This window comes from Anolis sagrei, chromosome 1 (genome assembly GCF_037176765.1).
Source record: "Anolis sagrei isolate rAnoSag1 chromosome 1, rAnoSag1.mat, whole genome shotgun sequence".
NCBI lineage: Eukaryota > Metazoa > Chordata > Lepidosauria > Squamata > Dactyloidae > Anolis > Anolis sagrei.
In genome coordinates, this window is record NC_090021.1 from 164,291,893 (window position 1) to 164,312,716 (window position 20,824).

A 20,824-nucleotide genomic window follows, 5' to 3' on the forward strand; every position below is an offset into this window, starting at 1 on the left:
GAGCCCGAAAAAACCTACAACAACCCAGTGATTCCGGCCATGAAAGCCTTCGACAATACAGGAGACGTTCTGTAAGTTTGTTCTTAAGTTGAATTTGTTTGGAGGCCATAACAGGTAAATTTGAAGTGTAACTGCAGTCAAATATGTTTCAGCTTTGGATAGCGTAGGGAAGGGTTCACACCCCTGTGGTGTTTGTTTTGTTGTCTGTGACCCTGCACAGAAGATTTCCCCTCACTTTCTGTGCCTTGAGTTTGGAAAATTTTGGCTTGTTGTGGAACAAAAGGATTGGAGATAAAACTTTAGTGGAGACACTTTTCTCCCATGATAACAACTCTTTCAGGAGTGAATTCCCCTTCCGAGGGGTAGAGTTCTCTCTCTTCCTGTTGTCTCACCCCCGTTCTTAAGTATGAGTCCTTTGTAAGTTGGATGTTTGTAACTCGGGGATTGCGTGTATATGATGAGATATCGTGGAAGTGGAACTCAAGTCTAAACACAAATTTTATTTAGGCTTCATAGGTATCTTAAATAGACTGGAAGATAATTTTATACCTATCTTTAATCATTTTGAATGTGGAACTTCAGGAACTACTCCTCGGTCCTCTCTGAGACTGAGCCTTCTGTGCCATCAGACTGCCCTGAGCTTCCCTGGCATGTCTTTGCGTGTTCACAATCAGGGCTAAGCGATGTGCGGTAGGCATTCTCCTCTCTTTGACAGACAAAGCGCTCCTTTCAATGACTGGAGCCGTAACAGAGGGAGAAAAATTGAGAGGGAAAAATGAAATAGGGGAAGGAAGAAATGAAAAAGAGGAAATGGAAAAAGGAAGGGAATAGGAAGCTACGGAAAATGAGGAGCAACGGAAAGAACTCTTGTCTGGGCACAAGCAAATTCAAAGTGCAATTCAAAGTGCTGGCCTTAGCCTATAAAGCCCTAAACGGTTCTGGCCCAACTTACCTGTCCGAACATATCTCCTCCTATGAACCAGCTAGGACGTTAAGATCGTCTGGGGAGGCCCTGCTCTTGGTCCCGCCTGCATCACAAGTACAGTTGGCGGGGACGAGACAAGGCCTTCTCAGTGGTGGCCCTTCGGCTGTGGAATGCCTTTCCCACAGAAATTAGATCGGCCCCCTCCCTGTTCACATTTTGGAGGAAAGTGAAGACCTGGTTGAGCAGGCATTTGATGAGACTGGATCTTGATTTTAATTATGAGACGAGATGAGATGTTATGATGTTTATTGATTGTTATAATGTTATTCTTTTAACTTGTTTTTAACTGTTTTTATCATGTTTCAGGATTGTATTTGCTTTGTTAACCGCTCTGAGTCGCCCTGAGGGCTGAGAAGAGCGGTATACAAATATAGTAAATAAATAATAAATAAATAAGCAGGAAAAAACTGGGGGCTAAGATGGCCAAGCAAAGGGGAGATCAGGTTTTGGTTTTTTTTAAAATCCAGTTTCTGAAAAATTTCAGCTTGTGTCAGTACAATGATGAGAGAAACCCAGATTGGGGGGATTCATCCTCTAATCAACTCAGGGAATCCTACTTTCACATGTACTTTTACAAAGTGTTTTTGTATATTGTTTGCACCGCTGTTTTGGTAAGTGCTCATTTCATTTGGCTGTAACCTCCTCTACTGCAGTTACAGGCAGGCAGGCACAGAAAGAAACCCAGCAAGCAAAAAAGTTCAACAGGAAAACGGAAATAGAAAAAGTGAAAATTGGAGAAAGGGACAGAATGTGTATTTTCTAAAATTAAAATTAAGCATGTAAATATAAACTGCCCCACAAAAGATGAAATAGAATCAAAGCTTAAGGAAGAAATAAGACCAGAAACTCTCTCTCTCTCTCTCTCTCTCTCTATCTATCTGTGTACACACACACTCACACACTCACACACACAGAAGAAGCCAAACCCAAAATGTGTCCTTGGGTAAAGCAGGAAGCATCCTGTTGGTGTACGCTTTGCCACAGAGAATTACATTCAATCTTTCTCAACACACAGTATTCAAGTTTTAATTCTTTTTTATTTAAATACAAAAGAGTATGTCTCAATACCACTTTGGAATATTACACTGCACAAGAAAAAATATGTAAGAAAACAGCATTTAAACATGTAACTAATAACATGGATATCTCCTGGGGATCAGTTCCAAAACCCACACGAATATCAAAAATTATGAATGCTTGACCTGGAAGCCAGGTAGCGAAACCACTGTACATCTCAAGACCTGCATTTGTAACTTCTGGGCTGATCACAATTTTGAAACTATTGTATTTTTATATCAGAACGAGGTAGATCTAATTTAGTCTTTAATCCTATGAACGCTCACTTAAGACACAAGTCCCAATAAAGTTAGTAGGACTGAACTGCTACATAAAACTATGGGATTGAACTGGCCTAGTAGCCAGGTATGCCACTCGAACTCACTAACATGCAATTTTGCTTTAAGGTTCTCATGCTCCTTCCTCTTCCAAAATATTTAAATCTGTAAAACTCGGTTGGTTATTAATGCGACACATTATAAAAATACAAAAAGCTCAATAAAAACCACACCTTATTGTATTCAAAATATTTAAGTTTTGAGCTATTCCTTCTCTATTCATCATTGGTGTTTTAAAAATAGCAGATTTCCTGTTTATTGACAGAAACTTTTGCTACCTAACGCTTAAATCTTAAAACGGGTTGTATTTAAAGTCTCTCTGTTCCCAATTAACAAAGTATCTCGAATATCCTGGGTCTCTAGCATTCCTATTTTGGTTGGATCACGTCAGACAGTTCTCGCCCCTAACTTTTTCCACACGACACGTATTATAAAATCAGTAGCGTATTATATATACATGGTATGTTGGAAGACATTTGTCCATTCCCATAAGGTGGAAAAAAACATCAAGCTGCTCATTGCGAATTGCATGTATTTTCCAATACAGGCAACTCCAGCCAAGTCATTTTTTGAGAGGATTGTGGAAAAAAGCATTATTATCGATGGATAAAATGTTCATTTGTAATGGAACGAACAGGAGCAAGGCATGATACAAACAAGGAAGCCCGAGGAGATCTACACAGATCTAAAGTTGGTCTTGCTTACACAAGTCTTTGCCCCATTTTCGTAGGTACAGAAGAGTCCTGAGATCTCAAACCAGACTGCCCTTCAGGGAGGAGTTCAGCAGCCACAAAAAGCAATTGCGGATAAACATTTGAAAGCCTTCAGACTTCGTTATCTTTTTGCAAAAACTCAGCCAGGGTCCCCATATCCACAGGAATTAATAAATATTCCACTCCATCAGCACTCTGGAAAAAAGAACACAGTATTGTTCACAGTGTAAGAATAAAGCTTTTGTCAGCAGAATGCCAGTTTACTGATAGGAATAGCATGTTAAACTGTCGGTCTTTGATCATCTCTAAACGTATGCAGAATGGTCATTCTCGGAAAGTGGTTTTCAACCTGGGGGTCCCCAGGTGTTTTGGACTACAACTCCCAGAAATCTCAGCCAGTTTAACAGCTCTTAGGATTTCTGGGAGTTGAAGGCCAAAACATCTGGGGACCCACAGGTTGAGAATCACTGACCTACTTAGTGGCTGTTTTAGACATTTACACAAATCAATTGTGCAGTGTTGACAGCGGACTCTGCAGAAGATGCTTTAAACATATTTCATAAAAAGGGGAAATCCGCCTGTTCAGAAAGCCATGCAAATGAGGATTTATTATCAGTCAATGTCTGAGTTATTCAATCTCTATTTACCCGGGGCCACGTAAAACAATTTCAGGCGGAAAGGGGTCCTGAGAGAAAAAGCTTAAGAGCTGCGTTCTATGGTACGCAGAGCCAGTGAGAACCTTGTAGAGCTGACCCCAGAATTTTGGAGGGAACCCCTACTGACTCTGTATGATGGATCCCAGAGCATGGATTTAATTCACTTTCCAGTATTTCACGGTGTCAAAAAGCAAGAGAACAAAGAACAGGAAAAGGAAGAGACGCCTACAGAGGAAGGCAGGGTGGAATTTTATTATGGAACAAAATTTGGAAATTTCTCTGTTCCTGGTTTGAAAGTGTTATTTCCTGTTTCATTGTGCAGTACTTATTCTGGAAGTAGTTGTTCTACCCCAGAACTTCGTTTTTGTGGCTGCCACAAACTATGTTGAATTGGTTGAGACTCTATCAGATAGTCACTGAAAAACTAGAGCAAAATGTGCTGCAGGATGTCCTGCAAAAACAAAGTTTTGGAAGTATAAGAAACTTTTCATATGTGTTTATGATAGAACCAATTAGGAAATGACATTTATAACCCAGAAACAAAATTTGTGTTACAGTGTTATGTGAGCACTCAGATGACCACTCAAGGAAGCACAGCAAAAGCAAAGCAGCCTATTCTTCGTGTCCTCACACCTATGAGTGATTTCCACTCTGACTTGACAGAAAAAGAGCAGCACTCACTCTCATATCAGCAACTAAATTGATATTCCTATGGAACACACTCCCAAATGAGGTAAGATCCGCTCCCTCCCTCCTGGCCTTTAGGAAAAAATAAAAATCATGGTTTTGGGACCAGGCCTTCGGGCAGTAGAAGTAAATGAATGCAGCATTTTGGAACGACTATGACTGGAACGGCGATTCGACGGATGAGACTGTTTTATTGTTTTAATGATTGTTTTATTGCTTATGGATGTATTGTTTCAATTTGATTTATGTTTAATTGTAATGTATAATTGTAATTGTTTGTACTGGCATTGAATTTTTGCCATGACTTGTGTGTAAACCACTTTGAGTCTCCCTTGGGGTGAGAAAAGCAGTATACAAATACTGTAAATAAATAAATGCATATTCAAGAACCAGTCCTGCACAGAAATGCTGATGGCTGCAGAAATGCTGCCACTTTAGAGACACAGATGGATGTGCTCAAGAGGAATGCAGAAGCTGCCATAGACCTTGAGGAGAGGCTGCTAACTATAGGCTCAGGCTTTCTAGTTCTTTACAAACTACATGTATCAAGAATTCTTGAACACATTCAAGAGTGACACATAGTTATTTTCATATTCAGGAATCAAAATTCATTTACAAGTTAAAGAATCTTAGTTCCACTTTCCAGTCAATTCTCACAATGTTCCGGTCACTGACCTGTCAGATAAGGAGGGGCTTCTTGTAGGAGTAATGGCAGTTCTGTTGACGTTTACCACCTCATAAACCTTTCAGAAGTAGTGGCATAGTAAAGCAAGCAGCCACGCTAGAATGCTTAACATACACCATCACTTTACTCACCCTCTTGGTCCGAATAAGCTTATGATCCCTGAATTCTGTAAGTTGAGCTCTAAGACTGAGGTCACTGTTTACTAAAAAGGCTTCTCGGCAGTGCTGATACAACTCTTGAAAGGAAAGGCCTAAGATGGGGAACAAAAATAGCACACGTTAAAATAATGTCCAGTGAAGAGGAGAAGCAATTATACTCTCCCTTCTACGCTTGCTACCATAGGCTGCTTTTGGCCATTATGAATGCCGAGTGGGGAGATGGCAGCTCTTTGGCCCTTCCCCTGAAAGGAGTATGGAGAGAGGAAAGGGGGTCAGTCCTTCATTTTGGTTCTCTTGGGACAAACTAAGCTCTCGCCTTTTGCCAATATACTCAGAGATGAGAATGGTTCCTTTTGTTATAAGGGAGGAAACTATACTTCAGCTTTAATATACACAGTGATACCTTGACCTAAGAGTTTAATGAATTCAGTGACAAGCTCTTAAGTAATCTCAAAGCGAATTTCTCCACTGAAATGCTATTAATCTGTTCTGGCGGAAACTTCCTGAACATAATTTGTTACGTGTTTTTCAAAAAGACAATGTACTTTATGAATAACCTAGGGTGGTTCTCCACAGGATGACCCTTGACTCATCAACAGGTCATATCAAAATTCAATTCTTTTGCCCCAAAACTTGCCCTCAACTTATTATGCATGAGGTCAACATATATATATCATAATTGCAATGATCAGTGATAGATTTCCTCCTCCCTCTCTCACTGTCTTCTGTTATATTCTCTCTATGTGAATCTTACTAACTCTAGCCAATGGTTTGGCCTTTGACCAGGCTTCCCATTCTGTTTCCAGGAATCCCTTGCACAGGAAAGACCTCAAAACAACAGGTGAGTGTCTACTAGATCACGCTTCACTGATCATTACAGTACAGAGAACCAGTGCCTGGCAAAGAACACAGAACAAGTGAATATTCAACAGGAACAGATTTGTGAATTCAAAGTGTTTGCACCTATTTCCAATGGAACTTACTTGTACACACTATATATTCACCAACCTCAGGCTGGTTGCTTGTGGAGTACACTTGGGGATTACAAGACCATTTTGTTGTTCCTAGGGCTTTGTAGCAGCCACCATTTTAAAAAAATGTCAAAAAGATCTCCCTCAAAGTGCCCTTTTCCTGTAATAAGTTAAATTCATAGAATCATAGAGTTGGAAAAGAACTTGTGGGCCATCCAGTCCAACCCCCTGCTAATAAGCAGCAAAACTGCATTCAAAGCACCCCCGACAGATAGCCATCCAACCTCTGATTCAAAGACTCCAAAGAAAGAACCTCCATCCCAATCTGGGGCAGAGAGTTCCACTGCTGAACAGCTCTCACTGTTGGGAAGTTCTTCTTCATGTTCAGGCAGAATCTCCTTTCCTGTAGTTTGAAGCCATTGTTCCGCGTCCTAGTCTCCAGGGCAGCAGAAAACAAGCCTGCTCCTCCTCCCTATGACTGCCCTTCACATATTTATACATGGCCCTCATCATGTCTCCTCTCAGCCTTCTCGTCTGCAGGCTAAATTCAAGTTTCATCTTGAAGGGGGGAAAGGCTTTTCCTGGCCATACAAGGGTCCAAGGGCCACAGAAAACTCTTGAGCCTCCTAGAAGAGGACTGACAGGCATTTTGATTGGAGAAAATTTGTTTTGAGAGATGGGGAGTCCTGGGAAAGATAATATAGTCCTCTAAATTCCTACATTTTCCCATCCCATTTTTAAATGTTACGATGAAGTATATCATTAATTCCCAACAAAGAATGTTGTAATTGCAAATGAAACTGCTTTTGCTTCATCTTCAGAAAGAACGAACACTTCATAACAATTGATTGATGACCTACCTGGCCAAGAAGGGTTATCCTTATTTTCTAGTTGGCACTCTCCCAAAAGCCTGAAAATCCCCCTGAGGAGAAAGAAGGGAAACCACAGGCATTTTGAAAAAACCTGGAAGTGAATTATTTTCAAGAAACAACAACATGTGGGTTCAAAAATTTAAAAAGGTTTGAAACCCATGGATGACCATAAAGAAATCTATGTCCTTTAACCTCTTCCATTTTTTCCAAACAGGAACACCCTCCTTTAGAAACCATTACCTTCAGGTGCTAAATTAAAACATACACATTCAACAAACTTGTATGGGTACGAACAACCTGGTAAACATCACATACATTTAAAAAGTTCTTCTCGGAGAAAACAAAAAGAACAACAATATCATCAGCAAAGAACTATATTACACATGACCAACAGGATTTCCAAACAATCTGCTGTTCTCCAGATTTTTCCAACATCCAGCCAATAGTACGGCCAATAGTTAGGAATGCTGGGAGCTTTGGTCCTCCATGTACGGAGAACACCAGAAGCTAGGAAAGAATTGTGTATATTACAGAAAACAACAAGGACCTGTCCCAGTTGTGTTGTGGCAAATTAATTCTGAGGCACCAGGGAAATACCACATTTCAACATCCCATTTTCCGATACCAAATGATCTGTTTTCAGCCATTTTTCAAGTATCTGGATAAGTGAATCCAGGGCACAGTGAGGATTTCAAGATGCCATGCTTCACTGACCATTTCTTACCTTGCATTAGGAGTGAGACTGTGCAAAACATGTGTGAGGGAGCTCAGAGCCAAAGACCCAGACCGCTGAATCAACAAAGAGTTCTCATAGGATGTTTCTTCTATGTAAGGGCTGTAAGTAGTTGTTTCGTACCATAACCAGTTATACATGCTTTGTTTTGCCTGATCCCACACTAGAAGATCCACAAACAAATAAAAGTAAAGAAAGAATAAAACAGGAATAAGATTCTGGAAGTGTGGTAAAACATTTTTCAGAAATTATTTTGTCAGATACTATTCTAAGGAGGCAAGCTTATCCTTTTTCTCTGCAGCGACACACAAAACAATTGCCTACATATATTTACAGAGAATTTCCAATGCTGAAATTCAGTAATGATGACACTTCAGTGTAACTATCTCTACCAGGGGTCCTCAAACTTTTTAAACAGAGGGCCACGTCACAGTCCCTCAAACTGTTGAAGGGCCGGATTATAATTTTTTAAAAAAACATGAATGAATTCCTATACACACTGCCCATATCTTATTTGTAATTCAAAAACTCTTTAAAACAATACAATAAAATAAAGAACAATTTTAACAAATATAAATGTATTAGTATTTCAATAGGAAGTATGAGCCTGCTTTTGGCTGATGAGATAGGATTGTTGTTGTGTACTTTCATGTTGTTTCAGACTTAGGTTGACCCTGAGTGAGGGCCAGGTAAATGACCTTGGGGGGCCGTATCTGGCCCCCAGGCCTTAGTTTGAGGACCCCTGATCTATACTACTTCAAACTCAACAATGAAGTGCTTTAATATGTTTATTTCATAAATGGATCTTCTGCCTGAATACTTTGTGGTGCTCTTCTGGAATTTATTAGATGCGGCCTGGAATCATTTATACTCTATCCTGGGCTGCAACAGCTTTGGAAATTTATTCATGCCTCTGAAGATTTTTTAAGCTGTTTCCATCTTGATGGCATAACAATGACTCTAATTGTGATATGCTTGTTGTTTAAAGTCAAAGGTAACAGGGAAAAAATAGTGTTAGCACAAACTGGTTTTTTTAAAAAATCCTTAAATTAGTTTCAAATCCTGGTTTGTTCACCCAAAGAAGCCATGGTTTGTGAGAGATTTTCACTGCTTGCCTTTCAATGAAAGTTCAAGGATTCCAAATGTGGTCTCATGTCCATGGTATTCTAATAAAATCAATAGTTTGACCTCACTCAGATGGAATACAAAGCCACTGTTAAGCATTACACTGGAATGCAGCCAAATTGTTAGCTATGAAGAGACACAAGTCTGAAAGATCCAAATACTCACTGAGGGGTGCATTAATATGATCAATGGAGGCGATGAGGTAGACATTGGGAAGGGATGACAACTGCCCAAGGATCTGTTGGCTTTTATCTCCTCGCAGCATCTGGCTGTCCAGGTTATGAATGAGCAGATAAAGCTCCAAGGAAGGATCTGGTGACAAAGAAGTGCCAACAGACAAAGTCAAAAACAAGGTGCCAAGAAGATCCTCAGTTTACTCAAATGATGATAAGCTCACTGTGAGGCTCTCCTCCAGAGAACAAACATACATATGCCAAAAAACCAACATTTTTGCTTTTTCTAAAAGCTATTTTTCTGAGAGTATAAAACTCAAGTCTACCAGCATAATTTCCTGCTTTGATTCCTCAAAGTTATGTCTTGCACTTGGGATAATTTTTCAAGTAGTTTTGCATGGAAAGCTGCACATCTGGATTGCTATAGGCTCAGTCCTTTGCTCACTACCCCATAGCTTTATATGCTATTTCATTCCTCAGGACATGCTTTTGCTCCTGTAGGCCTTATTCTTATTCTGGTGAGGTAAATCTTGTGTATATTAGTCTTAGCTACTACCTTAACATAGCTATCATCATCATTACTTAAAGTTATTTTAGCCTATTTCATCAATTCCATACAATAATGAAGATATAGCTATTTCTTTTCTTCATCTTTTGCTTATCAAAATCCTTTTATTGGTCTGCTTTGGTATTAAGTCCACTGTTACTGTTTAAGGTTTCTAAACTAAGATGTTGGACCAGAAGATGCTGGTTTTGCAGATAGGATTTAAGAGTGTGCTAATGCAGTCTCTAGTTAGACGATCCAAAATAATAATCTACCTTCCAGCTGTCAAACCCAGAGATACCTATTTACCACAACACTATTCTATATACAGATAAGTGAGGTCATGACAACTACATGAACCTACTGCTATTTAGCACTGACATAAAATAAAATATATTGTTTTCAGCTGTAATGCATAACAGCTGTTATGTAGTATAGATTAAAGCAGCCATCCAAATCTCTACACATTTGTTTCAAAACAGATTTGTTTACATATATAGTAACTGTAAATAAAAACAGTTGACCATAATACACACAAGCCAATATATCAAACTCTATTACAGCAAGTTTCAGAATTCTTCTGTTCTACTGCATATTACAAATGAACAGCATGTGTATTTGAATATGAAGTTGTGCACAAATGTATACGTTTAAACACAAAACATTCAAGTACACCATGTAACAATTTTTTTGTTCCTGGGTTATAAATATCATTTCCCAATTGGTTCTACCATAAAAACATGGAAAAGGTTTATTAAACTGCAGGACATCCTGCAGCACATTTTGCTCTAGTTTTTCAATGAATATCTCAGCAAGTCTCAACCAATTCAACATAGTTTATGGCAGCCACAAAAACACATTTCTGGAATATAACAACTACTTTCAAAATAATACTGCACACTTTCAAAACAGGAAAATATTTTTTTTCAAATTTTGTTACGTAGTGTAATTGGATACAACTATTTTTTTAAAAAAAAATACACAGCAGAATTCAAATTTCTAGGATACGAATCCCTCTTCATTACCTTCTTTAAATCTTGTCATGACCATATCCAGCTGATCCTGGGGGCTACGAAAAGTGCTCTTGCAATCCAGCACCTCCTCTGTGATGGAGTTCAGAATCTAACACAGAAAAGTCAGATTATCATCTTCTTTGAGATATTTAAAAAATAGAATAGATCTTTTAAGAAAACCAAGGCTGGGGTAAAAACAGAACTCCAACTATGGAAACTATATCAACACATTATCACAAGTACTGCACTCAAAGTTACAAGAAATGAAAATAATTAATATATACAATGCACAGAAGTTCCTTCCAAGTACAAATTCCGTATGATGCGAAACAGTCCTTAAGGTTCTGTACAGCTACTCTCCATCCCATTTAATTATACTTCCCTCCCAAGAGCTTTGGAGGTATGCCTATGTTTCCTGACAAGACATCTCCCCTTCACTAAAATAATTAGCAACAAATAATAACAGGACATACAACATGATGCAAACATTACTATAAGAACCAGCTACAAATTCTAGATTCTCCAGGTCTAATGCAGAAAAATCATTACTACAACAATGTCACCTGAAACAAATTTCTTTTCTTATCTTACAACAGTGATTCTCTTGCTTATCTTCTAATGTATTAAGTTTTGAATGCAATATGGGCTTTAGTGTAATTATATTTTATTTAAATATTTTATTTAAATATTTTTCTTTTATGTTTATTTCTATTTTTCTCATAGTTATAAGCTTATTGATGCTATTTTGTATTGTTTTGATTTGTGTGTGTTGTTGACTACGGCATTGAATGTTTGCCTTTTGTATGTAAACCGCCCTGACTCCCCTCGGGGGAGAGAATCAAGTATTTATTATTATTATAAATAGATATAAATCTTGGTCTCAGATTTAAAGATTTAAATTTTTGCAAGGTTAAAAAAACCAGTTCCAGAATACTTCAATCTTTCAGGACCTTAGTCGCTGCCTTTAAAGAGTTTATTGTGAACCAAAAAAAATTGCAGAGAATCTGATAACGTACTAATACTTTCTATTCAACCATTAAAGTTTTAGATCAGGATACTGATTTCTTAGCATTTATTAATTGTCTTGTCTGTCAGGTTGTGTGGGCTATCAATAAGAATTTTGTGGATGATTAATGTTAAGGTACCAGAGTACAGTCTAAGTCTACTACAACAGAGACAGCAGATGAGATGTAATGTTTGAGTGTTTGGCAACTCCGGAGATGAAGGTTCGAATCCCCATTCCACTGGTTAACCTTTCTCACTAAGCAATAAGACAGATAATCCAGATACATTATTAATTTTATTTTGTTCTGCTCAACTGGAAGAAATTAAGTTTCACTAATAAAGCTGCCTACCCTGACACCCGTCTTGTTAATGTTACGGAGACTAAAATTGCCACCTTAAAAGAAATAATTCTTCTCAAATGCTGGCTAGTAAGTTCAAACAAAACTGTTCGCAACCAGTTTTGTTTGAAATTCCAGCTTCTCCAAAACCCAAGCCTTCAAATGTAACAGGTTGGATTTGAGGGATGAATGGACACTTGACATTTGAAAATGCATGACAAACAAGTCTCTTATCCATAGATCATCGTAAGTTGAAGTCAATTAGATGGCAGTTAGCAATAAAATTGCATGACATATGCTAACTGTCTTGGCTGTATTACAAGCTTATTACAAATAGCCTGTTATCAAGTGGTTTTCGGAATGGCCACTTTTAATAACGCAGTTGTTATCGTCAGGATTCCATCTGAATTCATTCTGACTTCAATATCAACACCTTATTCGAAATAATGTGCTGTATATATAATTCAACATCTAGATTGTAATCCAGCATGTGAGAAAATGGGTTATATCCTACAAAAAAAATCATGCAGCAAAAAGATCTATTAATCTTAGAATGCCATACTCTGTTTCAATATCGCTAGTGTAATTTGTAAATAATAGCCAGTATTTTTAATTGTAAGTGAAAATAGCAAATAACCAAGTTAAACTACAAAGAAGTCAATTGATTTAAGCAGGGGAATCGGAAAAGTTATTTAGACTACGCAATCTGTACCTCAGCATTCACAAACTACTCTGAAAGTATGAATGAATTCTCATTTTTCGTTTGGCTTACCGATTTAACATTAACGTTAGGGAAGAATCCATTCACAACAATGTGAACACAGTCCTGAAGAAGAGAAATACGAAAATTTTCCAACAGATCTCTCTTTGAGCCTAGTCCATAGAGCAAAATATTGAATCCTAAGCTGTAAGAAAAAAAAAATGAGGTTTGCATATCACTGTACAATCAAAGCATACAGTTATGATGGATGTAAAGGATACATTTTGACACTGTGATGTGGCACGACATTCTGTTTATGGCCAATTTGAGGCCCAAAACACAGATAGAAGTGAGTTTCAGTTTCTATTTCGGAAATTCATTAAGGCACTTTTTTTGAACTTTAAAAGTTTGGGGAACCCTCCAGATATAAACCGATTTTATCTTCAATACATTTCAACTGGAAAAAGAAAGCAAGAGTTTGCTTATGGGCCCTTACAATTTAGAATCTATTTCATACAGCATGGACGTTTGCTAAACAGAAACACTAAACGGTAACTCAGAGCCTTGAGAAGTTATTTGTTTGTTCTAACACATTAACAATCAATCTATAAGGTTGTCCATGAAAAGGTGGTGCCTACTTATGCAAAGCTGATTTCAACAAAATACATTAGCTTTTAATAATATTCTGTCAAGAAAATTGGGGGTTGCAATGAGAACAGTTTCTAAGGTCTATCTATGAAACAATTATTGAATTGTAATGGTTCTGATACAACTACTGTAGTTCTGTAACAAATACTGTTACAGGAACAAATGGGGCACTTACTGCAACTGCAGCATCCATTTATAAAAAAAGGTTTTGTATTGGTTAGTTAATGCTTCACGTTCAGCAGCAAAAGCAACAGGTACTTTATTTAAGATGTTTTGCAGGGATTCCTGGATAAGAGAGGAAAAAACGGCTTTTAGACTGTATGCAAGACTGAAGGAAACTATTTAATATATCCATGAAGTACATAATTACAACGGGTTGCATCCAGTGGTGCTCTTCCTTTTAATTTAGTGGAGGCTTCTGTTACCAAAGGGAGAGGACTTCCAACACTTACCTTCTACATCTAGTTAAGTTTATGCAGATATGTTAAAGTAAATGTTCTACCAGTCTGAAAATATCAGAAACATTGATATTACAAGAAAAACAAAAGCTCTTGCAAGACCCACTTAAATTAAAAAATATAGGCCTTCACATGGTACCAAATAGATCAGACTAGATGTGAGCAAGTCTTCTCAGAAAGGCATTCCAAAACTTAATCCCAAAGCCTGGGAGTGATACCTTTTCCACGCTAAGGTTTTAATCAAGATACACCATGTGAAGATTTTTACGAAGAGATTCTGCCACATTTTTATATAATGTGGATGTATATATGCATGAGTGCATGTGCCTTCAAGTACAATGCACAATAGTCCTAACAGAACATTATGAAAGCAGAGACTGCAGATATGCTCCTCATGTAGATCTGTATTTACCGTATCAGTCTAAGTAAGTAAAAAAGCAGCACATTCCACAAAAACCACATGTTCCCAAACTGTGAAACTAATATTATAGAAGAAGAGCTATCCTTCCCAATCCCAACACCAACATCCAAATCAGACAACTCTACCTACATTAGTAGCAGTTCCATCACGTTGAGATTGAATTAAATTTCAAAATCATGGGAGGGAAATGAGGGAAATAGTAATATATCTATCAAGCTATGGCCTAAAAGGTTGTTATTCTCAACTAGAAGAGGTTCATGAAGTCAATGGAATTTCTAAATGTATTGATTTATAGGCTGCCATTGAGCCAATTGATCTTCTATAGTTGGGACTAACAACTGGATTTAGCCTTTATGACTAAGTAAAGTAATAATATCTTACACTTAATCTATCTTTCTCCATTCAAATTATACAGAATGCTGGACAACATGAAACAATAACATTGTGTTCTACCTAACTATAGTATCACTTTTACTCCTGATCATATTTTTGACCAAAACAATAACCTTGATAGTTTTTTTTTAATGTTAGCATTTGCAAACTCAAGTTGTGACATAATATCACTAAGGTACAAAGATGTATTAACTATCAAACCTGACCAAGGTAAGAAAATCTTAGTAAAAACTACAAACAGGCTCTATGAGAAAAGCATCAAAAATAAACTCTAATACACACACAGTGTCTCCTGGCACATACTGCACCTGATCCAGTTTTTTCTTCTCAATCTTTTGGAGTGTTCGGTCAGAGGTTAAAACTTTAGAACTACTGTGTGCTTCAAAATATTCTTCGACCAAATCACTCTGATAAAAGAAAACACACAAGCACAATAATGTATTCTCTGACAATATAATGAAATAATCGACGAACTGGCGACTTCATTTCATTAATATAGGATAGTGACCGAGTGCAAAGCTGATTTGGCAATGGCATAATGAAGAACAATAGGAAGACAAGAAAATATATGAGAAGAAATCACTTTATGGGTTTAAATAACTTGTAAGCCGCTTTGAGACCCCTTCGGGGTGAGAATGGTGGCATATAAATGTTGTAAGTAAGTAAATAAATAAAAGCATGCATGTCTTTAGAACAAATACTTTTGCCTCTCTGATGTCAAAAAGTGTACTTGCCTTCATGCTGCTTTTGAATGAAAACTTACATTTGGGTTGAAAAGGGTAATTGTGCCCCTCCACCACTTAATTAATGGTGGCTGAATTTCATCAGCTTTAGAAATGCAATTGCAGGGATCCAATTGTATTTGTTAAAAGCGCATATAAGGAAAATATGACAAAAGTCAGCAACCCCTGTCCTACTGCCATTTTGATGACTTAGTCAAAAATTGACACCTTTTAAAACTTCTTCAAATACACCGCAATCAAATATACATCTAATTATGAATAGAGGGTATTGCGGAAAGAGGAACTGGCTTCTGATACATTTTTAAATTACAAATTATTTGTGTAAAAGTTAAAATGGACAAAAGAATTTTTGATCAAAAAGGCTGGGTCAACTGATATCCAAGTCAATGGAAGGATCTCTTTCTGTCAGGTCTTTGAAATGCAACACTTTTCTTGATCAGGCATTCCAAAAGGCCAAAAGTAGGGCCATGGAAGAGAGGAGAACATAGGCTAACCCTTCTTTTAGGTTCCCAAGTTATTATAGAGTTTAAATTGTACTGAAATGCTTTCAATGTAAGCTGCTTTGAGTCTCCTTGTGGAGAGAAAAAGTGAGGCATAAACGAACATAATAAGGATAATAATAATTATTATAATCCATGGGTCATATTTTGGGCCCAAAACCTGTCCTCAACTTATACACAAGGATGATTTATACCAATGGTTCTCAACCTGTGGGTCCTCGGGTGTTTTGGCCTATAACTCCCAGAAATCCCAGCCAGTTTACCAGTTGTTAGGATTTCTGGGAGTTGAAGGCCAAAACATCTGGGGACCCACAGGTTGAGAACCACTGATTTATACACAAATAATAATAACAACAACTTTATTTATATCCCACCACCATCTCCCAAAAGGGACTTGGGGCAGCTTACAAAGCGCATGGTAGTGCAGTGGATTATACAAACACAGTAAAACACATAACAATTGTAAAAAAAAAATAACATCAATAACAAAACAGATGTACTTAAAAACAGCATAAAAACTCCTATACATTAAAATACTCAATAAAATGCAGTGATGACTGCAGATAAAATAGTCATATCAATTTCAGTCATGTTAAGTGCCTGAGCCAAACAAGTGCTTGGTCCTCAGGTATAAACTAGTGTTAACCCTATTTGAAGGTCTGCTTAGAAAGCCATTTAAAGTATCCTTGTTAAATTGGTAACCCTAAAAGAGAAGGAGCAAAGAAACTAGGTATTACCTTTAGAGGTTTTTACTTCCAGGAAAATGTAAAATAATTTGAGTTAGGCCATCATTGTCACATTAGCTTTTACAACATCTAAACTTATTTCCAGATGCAACAATGCAAAGGCTTCAAGAGAAACTCACTATACCCTACCTAACAAATGGCTTACAGTGTCATACAGAACAGATATGGTCTCTGTTTCAAAAGGAGTTGCTTTTGCTGCTAATAGAGAAAGAAATATTACTTGCTTTTTACTGCTTTTGACCCCAGTCCCAAAAAGGAGTGGAGTCAAAAGCACGGACCCTCCATAAATATCAACTGAAACAAACATCTGAAACAAGATGGAGGCCTGGGCTGTTTTTTTTAAGATGCTGTTTAATTCGTTACTAGATAAGCAGACAGTGAACTTTGAAAGCTAACGCCATGTATTTTGCATCTTTTGGCTAACCTAATAAAGGTACCATCTTGATGTATAGACTGTATTGCACTTTACTGCATAACTAACATAACTATCGTTGAATACTTTTTACATGACATAATTTCTTATACTTTTCTTGTTCGTAAACTGAACTGCATCCACACTCACAGGAACATGTGGCTTTGGTTTCTTAGCTGGTGTTTCTTTATTGGGGTGAGCAGATGTGTGAAGAGTTGCATCAGCACTTTTGCTACAACTTTCTTCCTCCTCTTCCTCGGAGCATGAAGCAGAATAATCGCTTTCACTATCAGAGCACATATTCAATCCTGGAAAAAAACAAAAGAGACAGCCAAGACTATCAGTTGCTCATGTGGTTTTCATAGAATATATTGTTATTCACTGTGCACAACAGGATGCTGGATTGACAACCCTTCAATGCAATCCCCAGTTCTTATGTTCTTTCTAAAAATCATCCTGTTTAAAATACTGCATATACTGTATCCTGAAAAATACAGATTACACACACATATAGTTTAGCTAAACAGATTCTCTGTTCTAACTTACTGTAATTGGAAGTATAGATAGAGTTGCAGGCAAAACGTTACTATCTATTGAAGAATAGTATTTGCCCTTAGTATAAAACAAAATGACAAATAAAAAATGTGTTATAACAATGTAATATCCAAATACGGCAGAAGCAGTTTCAGTATTAAAATAAAATGTGGACAAACATCAAAGAACTGAATACAACAAACTAAAGGCATTATACTTGGTCTGTGAATGTATACTGTGAAATAAGCTGATACATCCATCTTCTTCCTGGCCAACATCTTCCTGGACAGACATCAAAACAGACAGGTCTAACACTAACGTAACAAGCTGAGTGGCCCACTTTTAATGTGAACACAACACAGTTGCAAATCATATGAACACGTCTCATCTGACATCCGCCGGGAAATAGCAACCAATAGTGAAAGGACCAAGGCAATGACATCTCTGGCTCATCATCCTATGTTTGGGTATCAGCCAGTATGCCAACAACTTAAATCAAGAAATAGTTTTCTAAAACCTACAGAGACACTCACGAGAACACCTCAGCAAGAAAGAGTCCAAAAGTGGCAGGCTAAAACCCAGAACCTCAATCAATGGTTATACCAAATGAGAGACTCCCTCCTGGGCACACAGAAAACTGGGTGATTTGGAAGGTGCTGAACAGACTGCGCTCCAGCACCACGAGATGCAGAGCCAACCTTAAGAAATGGGGCTACAAAGTGGAATCCATGACATGCGAGTGCAGAGAAGAGCAAACCACAGACCACTTACTACAATGCAGCCTGAGCCCCGCCACATGCACAATGGAGGACTTTTTATAGCAACACCAGAGGCATGTGGACGCAACACAACTGTAAATCATACTATACCTATGATGCAGATTATCAGTCTGCACAATTGAGTTAGTGATGTGTGAAACCTGACACAATGAAAACACTTTCTGAATGCGCCCTTCTGGAAACATTCTAAAGCTGAAGAGATTATATATAAGAATGAATTCTCATATTATAATGTCATCAAACTGCATTAGCTAGAATTTGTTGCAAATGCTTTCACTTACCTGTAATTCTCTTCCTGAGTCTGTAAGGTGTGTTTGATATGCACACCTTCCTTCTACTCTTCTAAAAACAACAGAAATATTAATATTTTCAAAAAATCCCTTCTGTTTAAATAGTCACATTTCTAACCATATAGTGTCTGAACACAAAAACTGAATTCATCTGGCAAAATCTGGTTGTGGGATCTCACAATGCTTGAATCTACAAAACAAGCAAAGGCAATTAGGAATCCAATTTGTATTTCATTTGAAATACGGTATTTATTTCTGGTAATGTGTACATCAGCTCACACTAGATCCTAAGATATTCAGCTTTCCTACACCATTTCAGATTGTTATCTTAAGATGAAACTTATATTTAAACAGAGGCATATGTTCATTTACTAAAGACTAGGAGAAATTGGAAAACTGTAAATGACATACACTGATGTGGCCTCCTGTTGCAGCAGTGTTTGTGCTTCTGTGGCTACCATGGAAGAAAGATCCAGAGCAACTGCTCTTCCTCTTTCCCAAGAGTAAACCTGCACCAGTTATCGAAGTTGCTTACATCGCTACATCACACAAAGAACACACACGTAAAATAACAAAGACATAGCCGCCATACAATTAATAAGACCTAATATCTATTTTAATGTTTGTGTGTTTTAAATTATATATTTATTGCTTTTATTGTTAGCCACTTTGAGCCTCTTTTAAGAGAGATAAAGAGGGGTCGATAATGATAATAATGATAATAATAATAACAACAACAAAAGCAGAAAATGATAAGGTTATTTATTTTTATTCAGACAATTTAAGAATAGGAAGAAAGAGAATTTGCCATATATGACCAGAAAAAGGGCTACAGAGTTCAATATCAGCAACCAAAGCAGCCCTGTCCTGGGGACCCACCAATCAGATAGCAGTTGAAGATCAGGCAGCTACTTATTTTGATGTTTAGAGTATTCATATAATAATTTAACAAAGCCAAAGAATATAAGAGTAATTAATAAATCAGGAAAGGAAGAGAATACTCTGAATGCAACAATGGTCACCCTTTCTAACATCCAAAAATGTCACTCACCTCTTCCTGGCCTTTGCCTGAAAATTAAACAAAAATTGTGTCACAGATAGCTGACAAATAAAATGTTTCTAGGTGTTCATAAACTAGTATCACATGACCTACTGCATACCTCAAAAGGCATTCCAATTCCTTGACCTAATTATGGACATGTGATCAAATCACCATTGTACCTTCTCATGTAATAATTCTGAAGCCATGCGTTAGTTACATCCAGAATGGATTACTATAATGCACTCTACATGGGGCTACCTTTGAAGACGGTTAGGAAACTGCAGTTAGTGCTAAGATCGGCTGCCAGATTACTAACTGGGGCTAGCTATATGGAACGTACCATGCCTCCACTAAAACTGGCTCCACTGGCTTCTCACAAGTTTCCGGGCTCAATTCAAGGTGCAGGTTATTGCCTACAAAGCCCTATACACTTCGGGCCCAACCTATCTTTGAAATCACATCTCTTTCTATGAACCAACACGGGCTTTGAGATCAGCAAAGAGACCCTTCTCTCGGTCCCACCACCATCTCAAGTGGTGGGAACAAGAGAGAGGGCCTTCTCTGTGGTGGCTCCCTGGCTCTGGAATACCCTTCCAAAAGAGATTAGATTAGCCCCCACCCTTGAATCCTTTCAATCCAGCCTAAAAGCATGGATTTTTAAGCAGGCTTTTGGCCTCAAGTAGGCTGAAATGGGCCCACATGAGGTTGACACTCTGGCACTTTAGTTGTGAATTGAAAGCAGCTTGTTTTAGCTACAGATTGTTTTTTAAATTGTTTTATCTTGTTTTATATGTGCTGATACTGGTTGTTTTTATAATATTTATGTGATATTGTTTTTTGATCATATATTGTTTATGTTATGCTGCACTTGAAGAGTCTTGCAAGCTGCCCCGAGTCCCTTTTGGGAAATGGTGGTGGGATATAAATAAAGATGATGATGATTATTATTATTTTACTATAATTCTATATCTAGCTCTTGGAGCTTATGCAATTTAAGCGCTTTTAAAATTACTTGAACATTATTTCATGTGTCAATGCTAATAATGCCATAGTCTTTTATGAATAAACACTTGCTATTCCTCAATAACAAATTGAATCATCTGAAC

The 20,824-nt window shown here is 37.5% G+C and overlaps 1 protein-coding gene across 2 annotated transcripts in view; it reads right to left on the reverse strand.

Annotated features, from left to right (window-relative positions):
• Nucleotides 1-2,002: 2,002 nt before the first annotated feature.
• Nucleotides 2,003-20,824, reverse strand: part of ORC2 (origin recognition complex subunit 2) — a 29,981-nt gene continuing 11,159 nt past the window's right edge. For both annotated transcript variants that reach the window (XM_060783332.2, XM_067470025.1), the window contains exons 6-17: nt 19,728-19,744; nt 18,668-18,728; nt 17,224-17,381; nt 14,981-15,079; nt 13,576-13,685; nt 12,825-12,957; nt 10,722-10,818; nt 9,145-9,291; nt 7,846-8,017; nt 7,110-7,171; nt 5,252-5,370; nt 2,003-3,287 (exon numbers count right to left, since the gene is read on the reverse strand). In XM_060783332.2, the coding sequence (XP_060639315.2) occupies nt 3,204-3,287; nt 5,252-5,370; nt 7,110-7,171; nt 7,846-8,017; nt 9,145-9,291; nt 10,722-10,818; nt 12,825-12,957; nt 13,576-13,685; nt 14,981-15,079; nt 17,224-17,381; nt 18,668-18,728; nt 19,728-19,744 (1,259 nt within the window). In that variant the 3' untranslated portion in view covers nt 2,003-3,203. The remainder of the gene's footprint in view (nt 3,288-5,251; nt 5,371-7,109; nt 7,172-7,845; nt 8,018-9,144; nt 9,292-10,721; nt 10,819-12,824; nt 12,958-13,575; nt 13,686-14,980; nt 15,080-17,223; nt 17,382-18,667; nt 18,729-19,727; nt 19,745-20,824) is intronic.